This window comes from Rhipicephalus sanguineus, chromosome 8 (genome assembly GCF_013339695.2).
Source record: "Rhipicephalus sanguineus isolate Rsan-2018 chromosome 8, BIME_Rsan_1.4, whole genome shotgun sequence".
NCBI classification, from domain to species: domain Eukaryota; kingdom Metazoa; phylum Arthropoda; class Arachnida; order Ixodida; family Ixodidae; genus Rhipicephalus; species Rhipicephalus sanguineus.
Genome location: NC_051183.1, coordinates 147,232,696 through 147,257,588, shown reverse-complemented (window position 1 = coordinate 147,257,588; position 24,893 = coordinate 147,232,696). Strand labels below are relative to the sequence as shown.

The following is a 24,893-nucleotide window of genomic DNA, read 5'->3' as shown; positions in this document are numbered from 1 at the left end:
GGCCATAAAGAAACAAGTCGAGGAAATGCTACGCGACGACATCACCCAGCCTTCAAAGAGTCCGTGGGCGTCACCCGTGGTGTTAGTGAAGAAGAAGGACGGGACACTGCGCTTCTGCGTTGATTATCGGCGCCTGAATAAAATCACGAAGAAGGACGTGTACCCCCTCCCAAGGATAGACGACACCCTGGATCGACTTCACAACGCGACGTACTTTTCGTCGATGGACCTCAAGACCGGTTATTGGCAGATCGAAGTAGACGAAAGAGACCGAGAAAAGACCGCTTTTATAACACCCGATGGCCTCTTTGAGTTCAAGGTCATGCCTTTCGGTCTTTGCTCGGCACCTGCGACGTTCCAGCGCGTCATGGACACCGTACTGGCCGGATTAAAGTGGCAGACGTGCCCTTGCATCTGTCTTTTCCAAACCTGATCCTTGCTGCCGGCCTGCTGCTGTTCGTACTGATGACCTCTGCGCCACCACACCTCTAACCTTCTCTCTCCTATCCAATGTCATCTAATCTCCCTATGCCGCAGGCGCTGCGCCGTGCTCCCGACCGGGCTGCAGAAATTAGGCGCCTTTTCCTCTTCAAACCACTACCACCACCACTACCTGTTTCCCCCTTCGCGTCTACCACTGCGGGTCGATGCCCCGCTGTTCCCGCTGTTGCTTGCTTCCTTGTTCATCATGACTACCTTTGCTAACCCCTCCTCGGCTGACTTAAGCCTTTCCCCCATAGCCATCGTTTTTTCCCGCTCTGTTGCCAACGCATTCTCCAGCTCGGCGACCCTTACCATTTGCTCATTCTGGGCAGCCATCATTATTTCCATTTTCGCCTCTAACTCGCATTGCTTACACTTGGCGTCAGCTCCCTCTGTCTTCTCATCCGTACAAACCTCTATTTTTCATCCCATTCCGCACCCTGAACACTGTACGGTCTTTTGGACCATGGCTAGATCGTCCACACGGCTGATTAGATACACTTAAAGCCAAATGGTATCACAAAACTCCGCAAGTATGCTACACTTCAAAGCACATGTGTACCTTTCAGCCACATGGTGGCCGAACAAACAAATAATAAAAAAAACCAGGTGACCGTCACACAGGAAACTGTACAAAGTTGTAAGCCCTATTAAGCTTCAATGTATTGGCTTATGTACTCACATAACTAAAAAAACAAGCTCGAATCAAGCAAAAAAACTTATCTGACGCTGTCATTCCGGAGCCCACGAAAAACACGTCCGTCCTCTAGCAGAACCCTCCAGCGACCGCACACGGGCGAGGGTGCCCCTAACGGCTGCTCCTGTCCCTGTATCAAACTTTCGCGGAAGCTTCATGACCAGTAAAAGTGTTGAAGGACTCTGGTAGTACACCATGGAGAAAAAAGAAAAAAAAAAGTTAAGAGTGGACACTCTCATAGACCCCAGCGGCCCAATCGACCCTAGCGCACCTGGTGGTTGGTGAGAGCAAGTGGCCTAAGTTTCCTGTTTCGGTTTCACTGGCGCGAATTTTGCATTACTCTGCGTAAGCAACGTTTGGCTATGGCGAAAGTTAATGATTTGAGGCCACTTTTCTTCGCCCACATGGCCAAGCTATTGTTTGTCGTTTTGATTTAGCGATTCCCTATTTTGTCTGGTTAATGGTTCGTGCGAACTGAGGTCGTGACATAATTTTTATTTCGCTTAAGTTATGATAGAAAGAGATGCAGGTAATCATAATTCACTACGGCTTTATTCATCGCGCTTGTGTTTTTTTTTTTTTCATTTGGAACAAGCGTTCAATCTATATCAATCAAAGAGACAGAGTATCCGCAATGTTTTTATTCCAAGGCAAGGTAGACAACAAAATGAGAACAGCATCGCTCAGAAATGCAAGGTGGACAACAAATGCATCTCGGCTTACAAATAAATTGTAACAAATATTGTAACAAATACAGAAAGAACACAGACAACGCACACATCGCTAGAGTTGGCAGAAGCCGACAAGCTAGTGAGGTATGACACTCTGGGCCGAAAGGATCTACGGCAAAAACACAGCGCAGAAAGCTGATGAAAGAAGGAAGAAGTGACATACATAGCAATGAAGTCGCGAGTCACGACTGGGATTAACCGAAATATTGCAACGAAAAAAAAAGCGTACAGAAACCACACGACACAGTATATCAGAAAAGTATATCCGAGGCTTCGGGAAACGCGTCGTGAAGCATGCGAGGCCCAGCGAACGCTCCTCAATGCTTCACACCGAGCTCAGCGCATAGACGCTCGCGTCGGTGGCAGATGCAGCACGCGTCGCCTCGGCTTGACGCCGTGCCCCCCTTTACTATACTGCATACGTTGCGCAATGTTCACTTCTAGCCGCCGCATAGAGCCGCAAACCGTTATTTTTAGCGAACCTCGCTGTCCTTACAAGCTTAAGAAAAAGGTTACAACTGCGCGAATAAGACGCCACGTTAGAAACAGAAACACGCACACACATGAAGCGCAACGTGTGTGTGCGTGTTTCTGTTTATTAAATGCGAAGCATTTCTTAGCGAACCTCTGGCACTTTGAGCGTTTCTATCTACGTATCTATCTATCTATCTATCTATCTATCTAGCCGCCTACGTCTGGGTGCCCTCATGATCGCCTCCTTAACTTGGTGTAGACCAAGATTTGCATGGGAGGGTAAGAGGATTTGACGAATACGATTGCCGGGTCATGACATGAATAACGTTAAAATCCTGTCACGTACGTCGTCAAACCCTTTCCACTAGACACGTGTGGCACATACCCGTTTACCACGGGCCGCGGTTTACGGGTATGCGCCACAGGTGATTGACAGTTTATATCTACTCAGGAACGGCGAAAACAGACATTGGCAACTTAAATGCTTGAGCGTTAAGGAAAACCAACCTCGGCAGCGTTGAGTCAACGAATGGAAAGAATGAAAATTAGGATCCCAGCCGGAATCGAACCCAAGCATTCTGCGTGGCAATCAGGTATTCTACCACTGGGCCACGCCAGGTCTATCAACTGGTTTGGAAAAACAGCCTACGCAGGCGTAATACGGTGCAACGTCAATTGTGGTTGTGGTTCTGGCTATGTAATTTTGCAAGAAAGCAATAAACGCTACATGATACTCCTACGATGTGTATTCCTACGATACAGGTGTCATATCAGATTAGTGTCTGTAGTTCCAGTGTTGGCTCCGCTTTTATAGCAGTCTAATAAACATTACAATTGTATTCCTATGATTCAGCAAGCTATATTGAAGCATTGCTCGACCCCGGAGGAATAATTAACGAAAGTTACATATGATATCCACATCACCGCACCGTAAAGTGCACTTCGTCCACGAGAACGACGCAGTGTCCTCTTCATTTCTTACGAGGCTGGGCGATGGCCTCATGCTGACCTAGCATGATGCCAGATTAATTGACAGCCGCTTTGTAGACTAGGCTACGTAGGCCACATACGCCCAGGTAGTCTACGAATACGACAAACATCATCCACTGATGTTGGTCTACATAGCACTATCCAGGCCTACCAGCCTCGACGGCCTATACCTCACCAACACGAAGGGTGGCTTCAGGTTCCGATATGTCGCCGGCTCTGTCGACAGACAATTTGTCGACGAAATAACCGAGGCACCCACGAATTCCAACAGCTCTACTATACCACATACTTCACTACACATGGACCCCTCGTCACCAAGATCACAACCGGATCCTATAAGAAGTCGTGACCAGCTGCTGGTGCTCACTGATCACGGTGATGATGCCCTTGTTCAAGAACTGTCAAGAACTTCTTGCGCACATGCACACGGGTTCGTGAAACGTGCCTGCGTTCTCGGGACACGTATAAGCACTACATATCAGCTTACCGCTTCTGGTGTTCGTAATACCCACGTTGTCATTGGTAGCGTTACTCAACCGTAAACAACTGGTTATATAACACATATGCGGCTCTTCAACATATATATGTGTCCGTATAAAATTTATACAAGTCTGTAGCGTCATTTTGTTACGTGTCGCTCAGTGAAAAAGTTACGCCACAGTCAGCTACCCGCCACATGCTTCGCATAACATCGACTCCCACGGTACGTGGGATCTGCCGAATTTTTACGTGGCGTCTTATCCGCGCAGTTGTAACCTTTTTCTTAATAAATGACCCAACTAGCCCAACAACATGTCATTCTACAAGCTTAGCTAAAAATGTGCCTCATCTGTTCTCTAACACACGAATACATCGACGCAGCCGACGTTGACGCAACCTTCCCGCTGTCATGCATGGGCTTGTCGCTGGTATGGTGGTATGGCTGGTACGCGAATCGTAGATGGCGAATCGTAGACAGTACGGCTGAAGAAAAGTAACCACGTAAGGTGTGTTGAACAAAATATTTTAGGGGCGAAGCTCCTTAAGGCGGCACCCGTTCGTCCCTCGTCGTGCTCGTAGTAGTGAGTAACAAGTCTTACCCTTTGACCTCCAAGGTGGTGCCGGTGGGAGATTTCTCCTGTGCGTTGTTGAACAATAAAAAATTCGCAGCGTGCGCGTTAACTAAAAGCCGAATTCTTCTGTCTCTGTAGAAGTGTAAGTGTTAGCTAAAAGCCGACTTCTTCTGTCTCTCATTCCCATTAGCAGCCATTGTTTACCTCCAAGGTAGTGCCTGGTGAGATTTCTCCTGTGCGTGATTAAACAATAAAAATTTTGTTCAAAACGCCGTTCATTGATGAAATAAACCAACGAAAGACGCCAGATGTTTTGTAAAAACAAAACGAAAGAACGCCAGATGTTTCTAAAGCAAAACGAAAAAGACGCCAGCTGCTTAACGAAAGACGCAAGGTGTTTTCTAAAGCAATGGTTTTCTAAACAATGAAAATTCACAGCGTACATGTAAAATTAAAGTGAGCTGCAAGTCGTCATAACTCATCGAACCTTTAGTATAAACGCGCCCGATCTCACGTCGGTGATGATGTACTGGGCAGAATTCACGGAAGATTCACGGTTTACCGATGAACCTCCGCAGCTTCGCCCACTCAACATCATTCACTCCGTGGATATGCTGTGATTTTTTAAGTATAAAGAACATTCAAAATTTGGGCGTATAATTATTATTTTGTTAAAACAATTCTGTTGGATTGATGATAACTTTTTTTTCGCACTTGCGTCCTCTGGCGTTTGGTGAGAGAACTAGCTCGTTACGTAGTCGTGACGTACTTCCTGAGGCCAGATTTCGCGGAGTGTCCTCTCTTAACTTACAGCTGAAATGCACTCCTATAGCAGTGTATGCAGTACTCATTCCTCTCTTGAAAGACAGTGTATGGTAAACTCAAATGTTACGTCATCGTTGAAATCGCCAGTGAGTACGTTTAATGTATTCATGCCATATTCCGAATTTATCGCCTGCGTAGTGCAGAGAGGTGCGTGGCTTTCACGGATATTATTTCAAAAGCTGTGATTTTCATCATCCTAAAAAATTCGGCATACATTGGTGCAAGAAGAGCTCCCATTCTAGAGACATAAGTTCGTAAACAGGCGGTCGAATCAAATTTTAAATAATCGCGCGTATGGACTACTTTTAGTAGAGAGAGCTAGTAGTAGTAGTAGTAGTATTAGTAGAAAACTATATGAACAGCGAAGCAGTTTAGGCTCGAGGTTAGGCGCCAGATCGTGTGCAGAAACTCGCCGAGCTATGACGCCCGTGGTCGTCTCCGAGCTGGGTTTGGGCAAGAGGCTTTTTCGCGTAGTCAAGGCGTTTCTCGGCGGTATGCAAGCGAGCCTCAGACTAGGAGAACTAAAATCTAAGGTGATGAGCCTGGGAAACAGGGGCACCCCTCAAGGGGCCGTGCTCTCACCCATGTTATTTAATCTAGCAATGACCAGAGTCGCGCGACAACTGGAGCAGATAGAAGGTATACGCTTTGTGATATACGCCGATGACATAACAATACGGAGCGCCAACGGTAAGCTTTGTGGTCGCTGTGGTAGACCGTAATTGGTTCCGCGATCATTTTCAACAAGACGAAATTGTTTTCTTTCGTCGGGCTGTGCACGCTGTTCTTCTGGTGTCATTAATTTGCATGGTTTACCCATGGCAGGCTAAGAACGAACTGAATGGGTTAGTAGACGGGTCTCTCTTTTATGTCACGACTAAAAGCCGTCAGGTTGACAGAGGACCAAGGAGGTTAAAAAAATATTTTTAACCCTTTCAGCCCTGGATTTTTTATTTTGGTCATAGACCTTTTTTGCGCGTGTTTTCCAAATAGTTAGGACCTCAGAAGACCAAAAACGAAAAATTGAGCCAGTGGTGCAAGTATTTATGGAATAATTAGCATGGAATCAAATTAGGTCATCAGGGCTCAGTGGTTGTGAAATTCGGAAAATGGCTTATTTATTTCTGCTAATCACTAGAGTACACCAAATGTGGACCACGTCTGGTTTTGCAGTGTGATACTCCTTGAAACAGCTTCTGTAGGACGTCCCGAAAACGGCGCTTAGCCGCCTCACCTGACCCGCCTCGGCGTCATGCATGACTTCGGTCAAGCTTTTTCTTTTTTGTGGCTCCCAGCTCCGCAAATATGTCGCAACTTTGGTGTCAATCACAGTGGGGATCATTGAAGAAGTATTTCCCCAAGAATGGGCAGTTTTGGTTTCATTTCCTAGGTGCTACGGGAACTTTCGTGCGGTGTCGTCAATTGACGACGCCAGGGCCGAAAGGGTTAAACCTCCTTGCAGAGGACCACGAAGGGAGGAGCACGAGCAGCAACAACCGTTTTCTCTGAGGAAGGCGACGTTGAAGCGTCTGCTCATTTGATCTGTCGATACAGACCTTGTTTTAGATGCGAAAGCATCTTATGCTTGGGGCAATGTCCGTTCTGCGGCGTCCGCACCCATACTGCGCATGCGCCAACTCTCCCCCCTCTCCTCGCGTGAGCGCGAGGAGGTGGGAGGAGGTGGCGTGAGCGCTGCCTCCACTTCGTTTTTCCTCTTCCGTTTCTCTCTCTCCGCCACAGCTGTGCGCTCGTATATATTGCGGCGTGCGCTCGCTCCCGTTGCACTCTCCTTCGCAACGGCGCTATAGACGCTCGCGAAGCTGAACGTAAACGGCAACACCGGCAAGCGAATCGCGAAGCTGCGAGGCTTCGAAAGCGCGCGTTCGCTGTGCTTCCGTCATTCTCTCTATGTGCAACGGTGTGCGAAACGCCAAAAACAACGTCAACGTCGGCGCTAGTTGCAGCGGCAGCGCCACCGCCATGGAGCAGTGGAATGCTCGGGAAGCAGAATGTAAACGTCAGCGTCGGCAACTGGTAATTCAAACGCCTCGACAACCACCGTCTCATAAGTCACATAAGAGGAACGGAAACTCGATGCTCACCACCCGCGATGCTTTCGCATCCCACCATGGTTGCCGTAGGGGGAGATGATTTTCCTTGTCGCACCGTGGTCCTGTGTCCTGTTCTTTCCACGTTGCGACAATATGAAAGCGGAAAAGACACGCAAAGTAAAGGAAGGGTCATTTGACATCAGTCGAAGCCCTCGTGTGAAGTGCAAAGCAGCAACCTAATCTTTACAGGGAACGTGTGGGAGGGGGTTCCTATTGTTCACAGGCGCCTTATCATCCAGCATGCGGATGCTTGTTTGTAGTTTTCTTTATTGAAACGAATACTGAGCTCTATGCTGTATGCCTGATTGCAAAGAAAGGTATGCCGTTTGCCTTCATTTGTTAAAGGGCCCCAAACCATCCAGAGATCGAAATTTAGTTGTGGTGCTGTAGTTGTGCACGAGTCGGCGTGTATCGTCGTCAGTTGTCGGGACGGTCCATTTGCTTAAGTGCAAGAGAGGGCGCCACCACCTCAGCGCTGGCGTGTGGTGATGGTGGGGAGCTAAACATGGCAGCGGTAGAACTCACTAAGCGGCGCTTAGAAAAATGGAGAGCCGTATCCCTACAGAACTTCGCGAAGTAACAGACCCCTCCCTCCAAGGTGTGCATGGTGCCTTGACTCTTGTTTATTTGTGACTCTTGTTTATGTTTTCTTTCATTTTATTCTTTTTTTTTTCGTTATCTATTTTACTGCCACGCCGCTATACACGCGGCGACCCGTTACAAAGGGAGCGGCACCACATCATCATCATCATCATCATCATCGCCATGTGGCGAGAGAGAGCGAATGGCGTGCGTTGTCTATGGATGCGCTCTTTCTGCGATGAACTCGGAACTACCAGTTCGTAAGGAACGAGAACGCGCCCTCGCCCGCAAAACACAACGTCGACGCAGGCAGCGTCTGCTAGCGAGTTTATCGATTGAAAAAACCGACTGCTCGCGCTGCACAATGGCACAACCGCTCACCGGCCTCCCCGGCACTGGATCTTGACCTGCAAAGTAGTGCCGGTGGGAGATTTCTCTTGTGCGTAGTTGAACAATAAAGATTCGCAGCGTGCGCGTTAACTAAGAGCGGACTGCGGGTCTCTGTGTCTAACCTCTCTTCTCTCTCTCATTGGAGATTAGCAGTTATTTTGCTGTGGGAAACAGCGGCGCACACTGTATGTTTCGCCCCTCCACAGATTTCACGTCAGTGGAGCTGAAACACCCTTCCCTACATGTTTCGCCCCTCCCCAGAGTTTTTTTTTAAATGCGAATGCATTTCTTAGTCGAGCTATGTAAGGCATCCGGTGTTGTCCGCGCGCCGGCAGGTGTTATCTCTCCGCTCTCACTCCCTCTCCCATTGCAACAGCTGCGGGCGCGCGCGCTTATCCTCGCCCCTAGCAACCGGAGCATGTGGTGCGAGGGAGTGTAGGAGAGGGTAGGTGCAGTGCTTCGCCGCTCCTTCTCTCGCCGTTCGCTCTCTCTCCTCCCTGCGCCCCACTCTCCCGTCCGCTCGCGCCTCACTCTCGACCGTTCGCTGGCTGGGCGCCTCTCAAGAACATCCGGAAATGTGTGCCGAGACGCCGCTGTGAAACGCCAACGGCGACCACAAGGCTGCGATTATGGCCGTCAGATACAATGACAACACAAACAGGTGCTGATGAATGTGTAAATAAATGGTTACGGTACAAATCCTCGTCTCGTCATTAATTTATGCCATTAAAATTACTACGCCGTGTACTCTCGGCGAAAGAAATGCATTCGCATTTCCTCACGATTCCCTTCGGGGAGGTGGGGGCATTTTTTTACACGGTAGCTGTTTAAGCAGCCGTTCCTATGCAAATCGTGTTCCGGAGCTCGGGCCAGTATGTGCCACAGGAACTGAGCAAGCCCCACTACCGAGTAGAGCAGGCGCGAGGGTAAGCGCAGACATTACAAGGAGAGAGCGGAGGCGCAAAGGAGAGTGATGGAGAGCGGTGGGGATAGGTTGGAGCCTGGGGTTGGAGAGAGTAAAGCTTAGTAAAACGTCGTATGCTGAGGCAATGAGACAGGAAAGAGGAGGGAGGCGAGCGTTAAGCAAAAACTCTGCTTGGCGAAGTGGAGAGCAGGAAGGAAATGAGAGAAGTTGAGAGGAGGAGAAGAGATAAACAGAATGAAACTTGCCCAAGTGGGATTCGAACCTGGGTACGCACGGTCCGAAAGCGAGCGTCGTAACCACTCGGTTGTCCAGTACGGTAGCCAGCGATGTTATCGACCGAAACCACTTTAGCGCAGCTTCTAAAGCAGCTAAAACCCTCACTTTAGGGACGCGAATCAGCCTTTGGAGCAGTTGCCTGTCACAGAATTACGAACACCGCTTTTAAGGTCGCTAAGCGGGAGTAGCTTTATCACGTCTAACAAGATGAGCGCATAAATGTGTGCATGTTATACAGTGAAACCTCGGTGATACGATCACAGCTCATACGACTTTCGGGGTGATACGAATTTTTTGTTGGTCCCGGCCAAGACCCATTGGCCTGCAGTGTAATGGAGTACGGTTGTTGCGAACCGATTTTTACCCAGCGACGTTTGATACGAACGTACGTTACCGCCCAGGTGCGAAGAGGTGCTGTCCGCGCTGTCGCGGAAGACGCGCCAAGCACGTACGAGCGCGGGAACGCAAGTCTGGGCATGCGCGCCGCACCGCCGAATCGTCAGAATCACGGTGTAAGAAAAACACTTTTCTTACGGTCAGAATAGACCTTCAGAGACGCGTTACGGCCTCCGTGCTTGTGTGCGCGAATCTCTGAGGCTCTTATGTGCTCGTGTGCCTTCGCGTTTAGATTACAGAGGCCTTTAGCGTCATGCTTTTTTTTTCTAAAGCGTCAACACGGGCTGCTGTCGTTGTGCTCTGTTTACACGTGCCTGCCTCGTGGATCAGACATCCTATGAAAGGTGTATGAAGACCGAAAGAAGGCGAGGACGGTCTTGGCGAAGGAGTCAGGCCTCACAACGTCAACATGCGCGACCATTGAGGTCGCACTTGTGCGGGCACGGCCGTAAATCTCCCAAAAAACATCCCCAACATCTCCCCGATAACAAAATCATAGCACAGGACCGTGGTTCTGTAATTTTATGGCCTTGATGCATCGCGTCAAAGCGCTTCTTTCGTTACTTTTGCTGCACTACTCCGGTCTTATGCAAAAAAAAACACACTAAAATTTGGAAGGGGCTACTGCTGTCGCGGGTTTCAACGCACCTGGTTCATTAAGTACGAGCCGAATATTTACGAGTGCTGGTATAATTGCCCACATCTAAAAACTAAACGGACAATCATTCAGGGTTCTTGCTGACGTTGCTGCGGCCATGAAAAACAATAAATGAAAATGTACGCCAGCTTCCTTTTGTCGCATGCTAATTTTCCATGCTTTCTGGTGATACGAATTTCGGATGATACGAATATTTTTGTTGGTCCCGTGAGATTCGTATCACCGAGGTTTCACTGTATATGCTAAAAGGTGGAAGTAATGGCGTTGCTCACTCGTCCACCCGGAGCAGGATTTTTAGGGGCGAAGCTCCTCTTAGTCTAACCTTGTCAGGCGTCAGGCGTAACCGGCTGTATCTCCCGAACAGTATCTCCCATCACCGATCCTTTGCAAACTTCCCACTACTTCGTCTTTGCAAACATCCCACTACGACCTTCATTATAACGGCTCCATCACTTCACCGACCATAAAGCCGTTATAATGAAGGGGGAACGGAAGCCACGTCTAGCTACCACTTACGATTAGTATAATTTCTTGTATAAATATATACAGTGCTTGTCACGTCTTTGATGATGTACTGGGCTATCGCTTTGTTTACTGCTGGGCGAAACCATTGAAGATTTCACGGTGTAACCATCATTGCTTCAGGAGCTTCGCCCAAGCTCGTCATCATTCACCCGTGGATATGCTGTGAATTTTTTTTTGCTCCGCGGCGTCGAATTCGTGGTGCTGTTCGATTTTCCACTACTGGCTACCCGCGGGCTGCCAGAGCCAGCCAGAGCCTGTTCCTTTTTCGGCGCTCGTTTTTCTCGGGATGGACGGTTCTGGCTACCTACGGTCGATGGCGTCAGAATATTTCACTTTTTTGTGAAATCTTGATGACACACAAGGACGCCATTGAGTGTGTTATTTGCAGCTCTGCTGTAAAACGTTGCTGCAAGCTCAGCACACGTTGGTGGAATGCAGCATTCACATAAAGTTTGGTTTGAATCAGCATTATTGAATGACTAAATCACTTATTATGGAAATTGATTGTCTACTGTAGTAATCGCTAGAAAGGATTGGGGGGTCAGGGACTACGTTGGACCACGGTGTAAGAATAAGTTAGGTGCTGACACTCGCCGCTCCGCTTGAGGAGAGGGCGCGGGCAGATTGTGTTCGCCGATGACCTTGAGCCACGAGTAGTTTTCGCGGCGCGCGTTGAGGTGGCGCTACAGAATGGGGTCTCAGGGGCTCGCGCGGCGCTCATTCTGAAATTCGCGCACAAAGATCTTCCTGAAAGCTTTGTGTGCATGGCATTCTGTGATTTATAAACGCGTTCCCTGTGACTGTGAACCCTTTCAGTGCATTTGTTTTGCTGATTCGTGTATTGTGATTGAGTGCACGTATACCTCGACGCCGTGTATGATGCCGAGTACCCTTTAGCGGCGTTGTCGCTGGCTGCGCCTCGAAATGGGCAAAAAATGTTTTGTCCTGAACACGGTGTAAAAGTCCCGAATTGTAAGACTTGTACGGAGCGCGTGTCGCTTTCCAAGGCTCCGCGTGAACCAGAGCGCTTTGATAAGTGGCGACGGGCGATTCCGAGAGCAGACAGTTTTGGAGCCTACTGACCATGTGTGCGCGAAGCATTTCCCGGAAGAAGCGATATGTGCAACATATCATGCAGAGTACAAGGGAAACGTCCTGTTGTACGCCCGAAAGAAACCTACGCTCTCTTCGGATGCTGTGCCTAGCATTTTCCACGGCTGCCCAAAACACCTGGCCGTGCAGCAAAGAACCAGGAAACCTCCGCGAAAACGGCAGGCTCTACTGCCGACTTCTCGGAAGCGACGGGGGCCAAAAGGTTGTGCATGTGCGTGTGTGCATTTGTGTGCACACACACAGGCACGCACACGTAGCACACAAATGCATACACACGCACGCACACAAATGCACACACGCACATGCAAAAAAGCGCGCACAAATACGCACGCACGCATACAAATGTACACACGCGCGCCCACATACCCTTGCACACGCGCACGCACACATGCACTCACACACACGCAGGCACAGATGCACGCACACACAAACACATACACACGCTCAAACACACACGCGCGCGAGCACACACTCGCAATACACACACGCGCGCACACAAATGCATACACGCACATGCACACAGACGCACGCACGCAAATGCACACACACGCGCGCACGCACACAAATGCACACACGCGCACGCACACATGCACTAACACAGGCAGGCACACATGCGCCGCGCAGCGCACACACACGCGCGCGCGCGAGAGCATACACTCACAATACAGACGCGCGCGCATACACACGAGCACGCACGCACACTATCGCCTTCCTTATCGCTTGCGTGCCTTCGATCTTCGGAGGAGACTGCCGCAAGGTAGGCCGAACCGCAAGCGCCTTCGAACTACTATCCTTCGAGCTGCTATCCTTATTGCAACTACCTCGAATTTTCACTCGCGTCAACGCTGCTCTTTTGCTCAGAACCAGAGACGCCGACGCCGCCGACACCGGGATTTCAGCGAAACGAGATCTTTAACGCGGTCGCGTCAAAATGCGAACGCTCACCAGACCAACGTTTGCTGCTGTCGGAACATTTATATGACAAGAACGCTGTTCGGAAATAATCTTCATATCCAATTAGAAAATCAATTTCGTTACTGCAGAATCCCAGTGTACTAATTTATTCACATCTATGTACATACGTATAGCGAGCGTAATAAACAAGCGAGGCTCCGCAGCAATAACCTACTACGCGCAAATCGGCGCCTTTCCCCAATGAGCCCCGTCTGTTAGCGCCACCTATCGCAGCCAGAAGGAAACAGCCAAGGCGCCGAACACTAAAGTCCCTGATATATAGAAAGTAGCGACACTCTCCTCCATATCCTCTCCCAAGTGTCCAACCCCTCTCCAAAGTGTCCAAACCGTATCTATCTCCTCTCCCAAAAGACCACCGTGCTGGCGCCGGCCCTATAACCCGGCTCGCGCCACTTTCCTATCAAGAATGCTATGTCACGCAGATAACGCGCGCGCGTTTCCCAGGCGACGGCCCGTGAAGCGGGGAGGTGGAAGGCGGGAGAGGAGGGTGCTCGGCGTGGCGGCTCGGTTAAAAGAAAGACGGTACTTTCCCAAAAATATCCAGGGACTTTACCGAACACAAGCTGGACGCGGCGCCGGCGGCAGAGTCATCACCTAACTTATTCTTACACCGTGTGTTGGACTGATATGCAATCCATGCCCGCTCCACGAGGCTCTGCGGATACTCAGGAGTTGGGATGTACAAAGCCTCTTCCCACATCAACTGCGTAATTCCGCGATGGTTATGTTAAACTGGCAGTATGAAGCCAAGCTGCACCGTAGTTTCTTTCAGCCAATGCACGCATTACTCCAATTCACACCAGCGTGACCAATATCATTGTGCCATCATCTTGTTTATTTTATATTTGTGCTGAAGCACTGCGATGAATTAGTATAAAGAGTGTAGTCCGGTCACGCAATGAGGTGCACTCCTTCCTAATATGGACTTCCTTGAGAGATGTAGGGACGTAAGTGCTAATAACTGCAGTGTTATACTTGAGATGCAACGGAAGTTCGACATAAGGCGTACAGGCATCGCTCGATATTGAGTTGGCTCCGTACGAACACCTCTTGGCAGTCGAGCGCCTGGCTTCTGCCAGGCACCAAGGAAATTAAGGTTACAGACTACGCCGATGGTATTTCGATATCCCTAAGATACAAACTTGGTATTACCATATTTTTGGAGTTCTGTGACAAGCACTCCGCTCTCTTTGGCGCGTACTTGAATACCGACAAAAGCAAGGCGATGCGCTTTGGAGCCTTCGCCGATGACCTCCCAGGTGGAGTTCAATTCGTGGACGTGGTCAGAGTTCCCGGAGTGATCTTTGAAGATCGGTGCATCGCAAATAGAACATGTAAAGGCGCAATAGTCATAACGAGGAAAGTGATAAACAGGACTTCGGAATACAAGCTGTTACTCGCTGGCGAGGGCAGGTTGGTGAAGACGCAGGCGTGCGCGTATGCTTCCTACATCGCACACGTTGGGCTGTGGCCACGCAGTTTCGTCCAGCGCCTCTCGACAGTCATCGGAGAATTTACATGGGAACATAATTGATTTTAAAGGCGCAAAGGAGGACATACACAAGATAGGACACGGGACGAAGCGCCACTGACAACAGTTGTTAGTGCGCTCGTCCCGTGTCCTATCATCATCATCATCATTTATCATCCTTAAGGGCCCTGTGTTGGGCATTACATAGGGGGGGGGGGGGTATCGAAATATGCATACAAGGCACATTTACAAAGGAAAAAGGCATGTTAGCTCTGTGCACTGCTACAAAACGTAAACAAAAACAAAAATGACACATGCTACGCGTTTCCGCATGCGCTTGCAAAGTATTGCATTGTGGTTTGACACGGACAAAACAGAGAAAAAAAAGAAGACTAAGAACAAACAAATAAACAAAACAAACATCATAGTACGTGTTTACAAAATGAAAGATGGACTGGTTTTGTAAGCAGAATCTACAATAAGGAATGTTTCGTTATACCTTGTTACGGAGTCGAGGACAGTGATATTATATAACTTTAGAGGTAAATATTTACGAAAGAATAAAGAATAAAAAGGTACAGTACAAAATATTTAATATACGCTTGGAAAAAGCAGCAGCAGCTTCGCAGTAAGCTTCCACTATCTTGTGTGAGTCGGTGGAGTACAGGTGTCTGCTGTCGGTCAAATTCATTTTGCTAAGTGGGCTGATACTAACTGTCTGAATTTCGCATTGTCACGTTGATGTACTATTGATTCGGGAAGCGAGTTCCATTCTTCTATGGCCAAAGTGAAGAAAGACCTATTGAATGCGGTTGTAGAGCTAGTTATACGCTGCACACTCATGGAATTGAAAAGTCGAAGTGATGTTCGCACAGGCGCTATTAAAGTGGAGGTTCCAAGAGCAGGGCGATTGTGATACAGGTTGTGAAACAGTGTCAGACGCAGTGTGTTTCTTCGTTGGGCTAAGGAGTCGAGACCGATGGATGATTTGATGTCACTAATGCTGACCCAACTATTATACTCAGAACTGATGAAGCGAGCGGTCCTATTCTGGACGCTTTCTAATAATTCAATTAAGTAGTTTTGATGTGGACTCCATATAGCACAGGCATAATCGAGTTTAGGTCTGACGTATACCTCATAGGCAAGTTTTCGGATGTTACTCGGAGATAACGAAACGGAGCGTTTAATGAAGCCAACTGTTTTCGACGTATCTGCCACTAATTTCGTGATGTGTTCGGACCAAATCAACTTGTCAGTGATAAGGACACCTAGATAACGGTACGAATTTACGCATGAAAGAGCCGTGGAGTTTAAAGTGTATGAATAATCTAGGGTGGAATGCTTTCGTGACACTTGCATGCTCTTGCATTTCGATACATTTAGCTTCATCAGCCAGTGGCACACCAAGTTTCTATTACATCAAGGTCTCTTTGCAGAAGTTGCTGGTCAGTGGTAGAAGTGATGCGACGATAAAGAACGCAATCGTCCGCAAACAGGCGAATTGTGGACGAAATACCACTAGGAAGGTCATTTATGAAGACTAAAAATAAAAGTGGTCCGAAGACAGAGCCTTGAGGTACGCCTGAAACAACTTGAGATATATTGGAGCGGTGGTTGCCAATAACCGTAAACTGAGTGCGGTCTGAAAGGAACGAAGAAATCCAGGACACTACTAAGGGATTTATAGATAAGGAGGAAAAATTTAGCCATCAGACGTTGATGTGGGACCCGGTCAAAGGTTTTAGAAAAATCTAAGTAGATAATATCAGTCTGCAATAAAGAATCTAAATTTAAGTTAAGGCCAGTCGTGAACTCATAAAGCTGGGTATCGCAAAGAAATTCCAGAGCGGAATCCATGTTGCTTGGAAAAAAAGAAAGAATTTTTGTCCAGGTGAGAAGCGGCTTGTGAGTAAATGATATGTTCTAGCATTTTACAAACAATACGCGTTAATGAGATTGGTCTATAGTTCGATGGATCAGAACGATCGCCTGCTTTCAAAACTGCAGTGACCTTGCTTAATTTCCAATCTGGAATTGAAGAAGTGCATACTGACTGACTGAAAATTATTTCTAATATCTGGTATGAAATGTCCCTAGTACCTTTTAGGATCTTTGTAGTTATGTCGTCAGGCCCCGGAGCACTGGATGGTTTCAAGCTGTTGATAAGTTTAGCTATGCCTTCAGCTGATATGACTCATGGAGGTATCTGGCTAAAATTAAGGCTGGGAAAGTGGGGTATATTCCGTACAGGCCCGCGAGTAAATACGGCGGTAAAGAAGTCATTCATAACACCAGCACCACGATCAGGGTGAACAGACGGCCATCTTGGGCATGCAAACTTATATTTTGTGAAGAGTTATGGTTCGGCAACAGAACCTTCCAGAATTTTTTCGGGTTATTTCGAATCATATTTTGCAAGTCTGTATGGAAGAATTTCTTTTTTGAGCGCTTTAAAAGATTCGTATTGTTGCAAACGCGGGCGGCAGGGCCGCTCCGCAGTGAACGGACAGGAGTCTACCAGCAAAAGACGTGTGTTTATTCGAAGCACGCTAACTTAAAGGAAACGGGGTGGGGGAGAAGGAAGACAGAAAGATACGAGGCATGCGCAGCGTTCGACTGCGCATCAGCAACTGGTGGCTTGCAAGTTGCAGCATTTCCCTTTTCTTAGAATCCATAACGCTCCACGGGTTTTCTTTCACGAGTGGAACGACGTAGCTGGGGTTGAAACATCTGCTGCGACGTCCGGCGGTGCTGACTGAAGGGTTGTAGTTCCGTCACTGGGCTGTGCACCAGTTCCCTCGGAGTCATTGTTTGACATTGTAGCGGATGGTCTGTCTGGCGTTCGTTGCGAACTTGGTCTGCGTGACGGTGCACGATACCCTTGTCTGTCTCTACAGACACCACTCTTGAGCCCTCCGTTGACTTGACCTTGCCCGGGGTCCACTTGTCACCGGCACCGTAATTTCGAACATACACGGCATCACCTGGCGCGATCGTCCATTGCTCGCAGTCCACCACTGTCGTCCGAGATGCTGGCGGCTCCCTGGGAGGAAAACACATATCAAGCCTTGTTCGCCACTTTGTAACCCAGAAGCATTTCAGAGGGGGAAAGTCCAGATTCTTGCGGCGCGTTCCGATATGACATAACAGCCTCGCCAACGATTTGTGAAGGTCTGTCGTGCCCGCCTTCTTCAACCCGTCTTTTACAGTGCGCACCGCGCGCTCGGCCCATACCGTTGCTCTGTGGGTGGTAGGGAGGGGTGCGAATGTGAATGATGCCATTTCGGTGCATAAATTCAACAAATTCCTGGCCGACGAATTGCGGACCGTTATCAGAGACAACTGTGCGGGTAGCCCGAAACGGCTGAACAGGGTGCGCAGCGCATCGACAGTGCTCCGGGTGTTGCCTGCCCCAAAGGAATGGCCTCTAACCATTTACTGTGAGAGTCAAAGACTATCAACAGCATCTTGCCCTGACAGGTCCTGCGAAGTCGACGTGTAGCCTAGACCATCTCAAGCGTTTCAGGCCAGCTTACTGGCTTCTGTGCAGGTGGCATTGGTAACGCCTGAACGCAGCTTCTACCAACTCGAGGCAACTCTCTGAATGTCGTCGTCTAGCCTGGGCCACCAGAACATTGACCTCGCAACTGCTTTCATGGTAGAAACCCCCTGATGGGCAGCATGTAGCAATTTCAAAAGCCTCGTTCGGACAACTGAGGGCACTACAACCCGGTGGCCTCGGCTACAGCAGCCCCCGATGAACCGAGAGCTCGTGCCGCTTTTTGTGGTATTCTGAAAGGTCTCGCTCGTAGCTACTTGCACCTCTTGGCCAGCCATCGACGACATACCTGTAAACCGCAGCAAGCGTGACGTCCGCTGCCGTCGAGGCTTGTAGTTCCTTCACTGGAATAGCCGGTTCGTCCCACTGGTGTAGCAGGAGCACGCACTCAGTCGAGTCTTCCTCGGCACCGACTTCGTGCTGCAAAGGTTGAGGCAACCGACTCAGTGCATCAGCATTTACGAGCTGTTTACCGGGCTTGTATTGCAGGCGATACTTGTAAGCGCCTAGGAGGAGCGCCCACCTTTGAATTCTTGCCGCGGCCATTGCGGGTGTTTGACGATCTGGCCTTAGTAAGCCGAGCAGCGGCTGGTGATCAGTAACAAGAACAAATTCTCGTCCGAGCAGGTAATCTCGAAACCTTGTGACACCAATACAAGTGCGAGTGCCTCTCGCTCAATCTGAGAGTAGTTTTTTTCGGCAGCTGTCAACGTTCGGGATCTGAATCCGATAGGCCGCTGCTCACCGTCAATGCGATGGAAGAGAACGGCACCAATGCCGTACGGCGACGCGTCGCATTCTAACAGAAGCTCCCGGTCAGGATCGAATGGGCAAGCACAGGCGCTGAACAAAGCGAGTCTTTAGCACTCTTGAACGCAGTTTGTTCCTTCGCACCCCACACCCATTTGGCGGCTTTTTCCAGAAGCTTGTACAATGGTGCTAGCATCGTAGACAAGTTAGGCATGAACTTGTTGTAAAACGTTATCAAGCCTAGGAATGAACGAAGTTCACTGACGTTCCGCGGCTCCGGAGCTAATCTGATAGCCTCGACGTTTTTCTCGATTGGGTGTAAACCCCTCACATCGATACGATGGCCAAGATAAGCTATGGATGGCTCATGGAAACTGCACTTGTCTAAACGCAGCTTAATGCCATGTTCGCGGAAGCGCTGTAACACCGATCTTAAGTTTCTGTGCTCTCCCTTCTTCTCGGACACGAGAACGTCGTCTAGGTATGCCTGCACTCCCGTTAGGCCTTGCAAGATGGTTTCTATGGTTTTCTGGAAAATTGCGGGAGCGGAAGAAATACCAAAAGGCAGCCGGTTGTATCGAAAAAGTCCTTTGTGAGTGTTGATAACTGCCAATTTACGGGAGTCTTCGTCCAACGGTATTTGGTTGTATGCATCTCTCAAGTCTAAGATGCTCAACTGCTCGCCACCACGCAAAATTAGCAAACCTGTCATCTATCACGGGCAGCGGATAGTGTTCTACATCGCACGCGGGGTTTAACGTGACTTTAAAATCGCCACAAATTCTTACTGCCCCCATTCTTTTTTAGCACAGGGACTATCGGCGTGGCCCATTCAGAGTGCGATACGGGTGATAAGATTCCTTCGGCCACCAACCTGTCTAACTCGTTCGAAACTTTTTCGCGCAATGCAAATGGAACTTTCCTTGCCTTGCAAAATTTAGGCGATGTTCCATCCCGGAGAAGAAGACGCGCTGGTGGTCCCTTGACGAGCCCAAGGCCTTCTGTGAAGAGGTCTGCGAACTCTTCTTTGATGGTAGTGTCCGTGCTCTTCGGAAGGGTGAGTGCAGCAACATGACAGAGGGAGTGTCCTTCGGCATTCAGCTTCTGTAACAAGTCACGACCACAGAGATTAGGACCATGGCAGCCTAACACCACTAAACTGCACAGAACGGTTGCCGCCTTGTAGGAAACTTGCAGAGGCAGCACTCCGAGAATTGGAAGCTTCCCAAGATAACTAGACAGCTTGATCTTTGATGGCTGTAGCTGTGGCCACTGCTGACGGTGGGCTTCGTAGACGTTCTTCGGTACCACACAGACTGGAGAGCCAGTGTCCATGTCCATTTTTATTTCCACGCCATTCCACTTGAAAACTTCTTGAATGGGTGGTACCAGCGTGCTAGCAGTGGTTACGGACCAAATTTGCGACGCATCACTATCGCTTTCACCACTTGTGCCCGGTGCTATCACGGCCATCGTTCGGTTCGTTGTTTTGTGCTGTTCGCACATCCGTGCCAAATGCCCTTGTAGGCCGCATTTGAAGCACCTGCGCTTGCGAACCGGGCATGCCGTATCGCGGTGACTTGATCTACCACAGCATTTGCACTGTTTTTCATTGTTGTGACGTTCAAACTTCCGAGTTGCCGACTTCTGCTGTTGCTTTAACCTTAGAATCTTTCCTTGCTCTGCTGACGTCGTGCCCATAATTTCCGCATCTTGTTCTGCGCTTTCTGCTGCCAGCGCCAGTAACTCCGCCTCCTTCAGAGTCAATTCTTTTTTCGACAACAACTGCATTTGCAGATTCTTTTATTTCACTCCGCACACTATCCGGTCCCTTAACATCCTTTCCCTCATTGTGCCAAAATTGCAGTTTTGGGCCAGCTTCCGAATTCCTACTATGAATGCATGAACTGACTCGCCTTCCTGCTGACATCGGTTAACGAACCTGAAGCTTTCTGCAATTTCATGCGGAGTGGGTTCATAATAGTCATTCAGCACGTTCACCACTTGCTCATACGTTGCCTTGCTCGGCTTCTCTGGCGCAAGTCTTCCACACAGAATATCGACTGTTTTCGATCCTAGTGCGGCTACCAGCAGTGCTCTCTTCTTAGAATCATTAGTAATTTCATTCGCTTCGTAATAAGCTTCAGCTTTCATAAGGTAGGACGACCACTTATCTCTGTCTTCGTTGAACTCCGGTAGCGCTTGACTCATGGTGCTCCGTGGGTCCTTTTTGTCGTCTTGGTCATCCGTGAGAGAGGTTCTCGTCGCCACTGTTGCCAACACGGGCGGCAGGGCCGCTCCGCAGTGAACGGACAGGCGTCGACCAGCAAAAGACGTGTGTTTATTCGAAGCACGCTAACTTAAAGGAAACGGGCTGGGGGAGAAGGAAGACAGAAAGATACGAGGCATGCGCAGCGTTCGACTGCGCATCAGCAACTGGTGGCTTGCAGTTGCAGCATTTAAAAGATTCGTATAAGCACGGAGACATTCAGAGTACTTCTCCCATTTGGAAAACTCTTCTTGTGTATGTCCTCCTTTGCGCCTTAAAAATCAATTATGAACATTTACCAACTTCCCCAACAAAACGTTCGCCTAAATGGGAACATAAATCTGCCAAGATGAACAACCACACTCCATCCCAGAAGTTCCATTCAGCACTGCGAAGGCTACAGTGTCCATTAGCCAATAGGAAGGGCGAAGGCTACAGAGCCCATTAGCCAATAGGAAGGGCGATTAGCCATTCCACATGTATTCATCCGCGTCGCGCCGTCTGCTCAGCGTCTCCCTGTCGCCTGCTCGCACGCGTAGGGCGAACAGACGGCATCTCCAAAATAGAAAAAACGCCAGGCCTGCGCTGAAACCGCAGCACAGTCACAGCGAAAGCTGGAAGAGCGGCGCTTCTAGAGCCCGTTAAGCTCTCTTGGGGCTACAGTACAAGTACACTAGAAAGGTACCCACTACGCCATAAATCACAATTTTTGTGAAGTTGGGAAGCACCTACTAAGCCATTATTCTTCATTCTGCGGAGAAGCGAGGCACCAGCTGCAGGTCTGTAAGGCATTATGTGCACTTTGTTGACGTGACGACTGATGACGATGAAGAATTATGGCTCAGCCCTTTGTAATGGGTTGGAATCTTTAAACGGCCCACCAGTTATGTAATTCGCATTGGGTGACGCCCGGTCGCTATTTCCGTCTCCCGCCATGCTGTATAACATACGTTGACGTGGGAGAGAGACGGGGGGGGGGAGGCGAAGAACTTTACTGAGACCCCGAGGAAATGGATCATGCGCTTATGGGCTTCCTTGGCAACCAATACAAGTGCACTTGCGAGGAACCCACTACGCTATAAATCATTCTAATTTTACTGAGACCACGAGGAAGTGGATCATGCTCTTATGGGCTTCCTTGGCAACCAATACAAGCACACTTGCGAGGAATCCACTACGCTATAAATCATTGTAATTTTTGAGAAAGTAGGGCAGCAGGCACTGCGCCAATTTTCCTCATTCTACGGAGAGCGTTGCTTCCTGCTAAACCCATGTAAGGCATTATGCGCACTTTCTTGATGCTGTGCCTGATGACGTTGAAGAATTATGGCAGAGTCCTTTGTAATGGGTTGGAAGCATTCAATAACCTACTCGTTGCGCAATTCGCATTGTGTGACGCCTGGTTACAGAATTCGCGTTGTACGACACTTGGTGCTTATATTACTGTTCTACCACGCTATATTGCATATGCTAATGTGGTTCCTTCCCGACATGAAGCCTGTATAGGACCTTTTTGCAAAGCAGTTTCAAGCACCGGTATGGCTCAGAGGTTGAATACTGGGCTCCCACGCAGAGGGCCCAGGTTCGAACCTCGTTCCATCCTGGAATTTCTCCTTATTTCGTTTTTTTTTCTTATTTCGAGCGATACTGGTTACGGACACCGGCGGCGGCGGCGGCAGCGGCGGCGGCGGACAACTACGGCACCAAAAATGGCCGGTGAAATGATCTCATAACAGCTTTCGCTGTAAAAAATTCCTGGATGGAACGAGGTTCGAACCTGGGCCCTCTGCGTGGGAGCCCAGTATTCAACCTCTGAGCCATACCGGTGCTTGAAACTGCTTTGCAAAAAGGTCCTATACAGGCTTCATGTCGGGAAGGAACCACATTAGCATATGCAATATAGCGTGGTAGAACAGTAATATAAGCACCAAGTGTCGTACAACGCGAATTCTGTAACCAGGCGTCACACAATGCGAATTGCGCAACGAGTAGGTTATTGAATGCTTCCAACCCATTACAAAGGACTCTGCCATAATTCTTCAACGTCACCAGGCAAAGCATCAACAAAGTGCGCATAATGCCTTACATGGGTTTAGCAGGAACCAACGCTCTCCGTAGAATGACGAAAATTGGCGCAGTGCCTGCTGCCCTACTTCTCAAAAATTACAATGATTTATAGCGTAGTGGGTTCCTCGCAAGTGCCCTTGTATTGGTTGCCAAGGAAGCCCATAAGCGCATGATCCATTTCCTCGGGTCTCAGTAAAGTTTTTCGTCTCCCCCCCCCCGTCTCTCTCCCACGTCAACGTATGTTATACAGCATGACGGGAGACGGAAATAGCGACCGGGCGTCACCCAATGCGAATTACATAACTGGTGGGCCGTTTAAAGATTCCAACCCATTACAAAGGGCTCAGCCATAATTCTTCATCGTCATCAGTCGTCGCGTGAACAAAGTGCACATAATGCCTTACAGACGTGCAGCTGGTGCCTCGCTTCTCCGCAGAATGAAGAATAATGGCTTAGTAGGTGCTTCCCAACTTCACAAAAATTGTGATTTATGGCGAAGTGGGTACCTTTCTAGTGTACTTGTACTGTAGCCCCAAGAGAGCTTAACGGGCTCTAGAAGCGCCGCTCTTCCAGCTTTCGCTGTGACTGTGCTGCGGTTTCAGCGCAGGCCTGGCGTGTTTTCTTATTTCGTTTTTTTTTCTTATTTCGAGCGATACTGGTTACGGACACCGGCGGCGGCGGCGGCGGCAGCGGCGGCGGCGGCGGCGGACAACTACGGCACCAAAAACGGCCGGTGAAATGATCTCATAACAGCTTTCGCTGTAAAATGGCTGCACCTACCGCAGATGGTTCCCTCCGCTTCGAATTCATCAAGTGGTCATCACGTGCTGTGCGACCCGTAAGTTTTGCGCAATGGCTGTAAACACTTCGTCTCCATGCCATAATTCCTTATAATGTTCCGGAGGCGTCCGACAAGGCACAAGAGGACGCGAATAGAGCGTAAATTCGATAGGCTTGACAAGTGCTTTGATCCACTGAATGCTCTCTCCCTTGGTGCTTTTATTGTTTCAAGCCAAGGACCAGCCTAGGAACACAACCGTCCGGCGAAAATACCGTTCTTCTTAACTTTAATTTCAATCTGTGCTTTCCTTAGTGCCTATGGAACCATTGCATTGACAGGTGTGCAATCTGATTTTCTCTTAATCTCGGGTACATTGGCAAGTCGCCTCACCTGTGCATTGTCACCCGCATGGTCTTCCCCTGTCGTGCATACCCTTTCCGCCCGACGAAGAAGAGAACCGACAACAAACCTCTTTTGCTGGATAATGTAGTTCTGTCCGGCATTTGCGCGGTTAGTAATTCATCTATGCGAACTTCATGAATTTTTGCAGGTAGGTCGAAACAACTTGCTAGTTTATGCTAAGGCGTCAAGAAGCGCTAATCGGAGTGTCTGATGTCCTTACTAGCAAAGGAACCCGTTATCGTATGTTCTACTTTCCTACTGACGACTGTAGTTTTTATTTGGGTCGGAACCTAACTTTTCCATAATGTGTGTGATTCCCTACTTCTTTGACCGCCTTTATTTATACTCTTCAGTGGGCCAGATCATCGATCTAACAGTCGTTTTATAC

The 24,893-nt window shown here is 48.9% G+C and overlaps 1 protein-coding gene across 1 annotated transcript; it reads right to left on the bottom strand.

Moving 5' to 3' along the window:
* Window positions 1-17,341: 17,341 nt before the first annotated feature.
* LOC119403569 (uncharacterized) lies at window positions 17,342-18,875 on the bottom strand. The gene is made up of 2 exons (XM_037670498.2): window positions 18,526-18,875; window positions 17,342-17,720 (listed from the first exon to the last, which is right to left on the bottom strand). The coding sequence occupies exons 1-2, from the start codon at window positions 18,780-18,782 to the stop codon at window positions 17,342-17,344; spliced, it is 636 nt and encodes a 211-aa protein (XP_037526426.1). The 5' UTR covers window positions 18,783-18,875.
* Window positions 18,876-24,893: the final 6,018 nt, after the last annotated feature.

What these genes read in the sequence shown, in the direction of transcription:
- LOC119403569 (XM_037670498.2), bottom strand. Translation starts at nt 18,782, where the DNA reads ATGGCCGCGGCAAGAATTCAAAGGTGGGCGCTCCTCCTAGGCGCTTAC. An exon ending in ACGCTTGCTGCGGTTTACAG is followed by an intron (nt 17,721 to 18,525) that starts GTATGTCGTCGA and finishes TTTTCCTCCCAG; the next exon opens with GGAGCCGCCAGCATCTCGGA.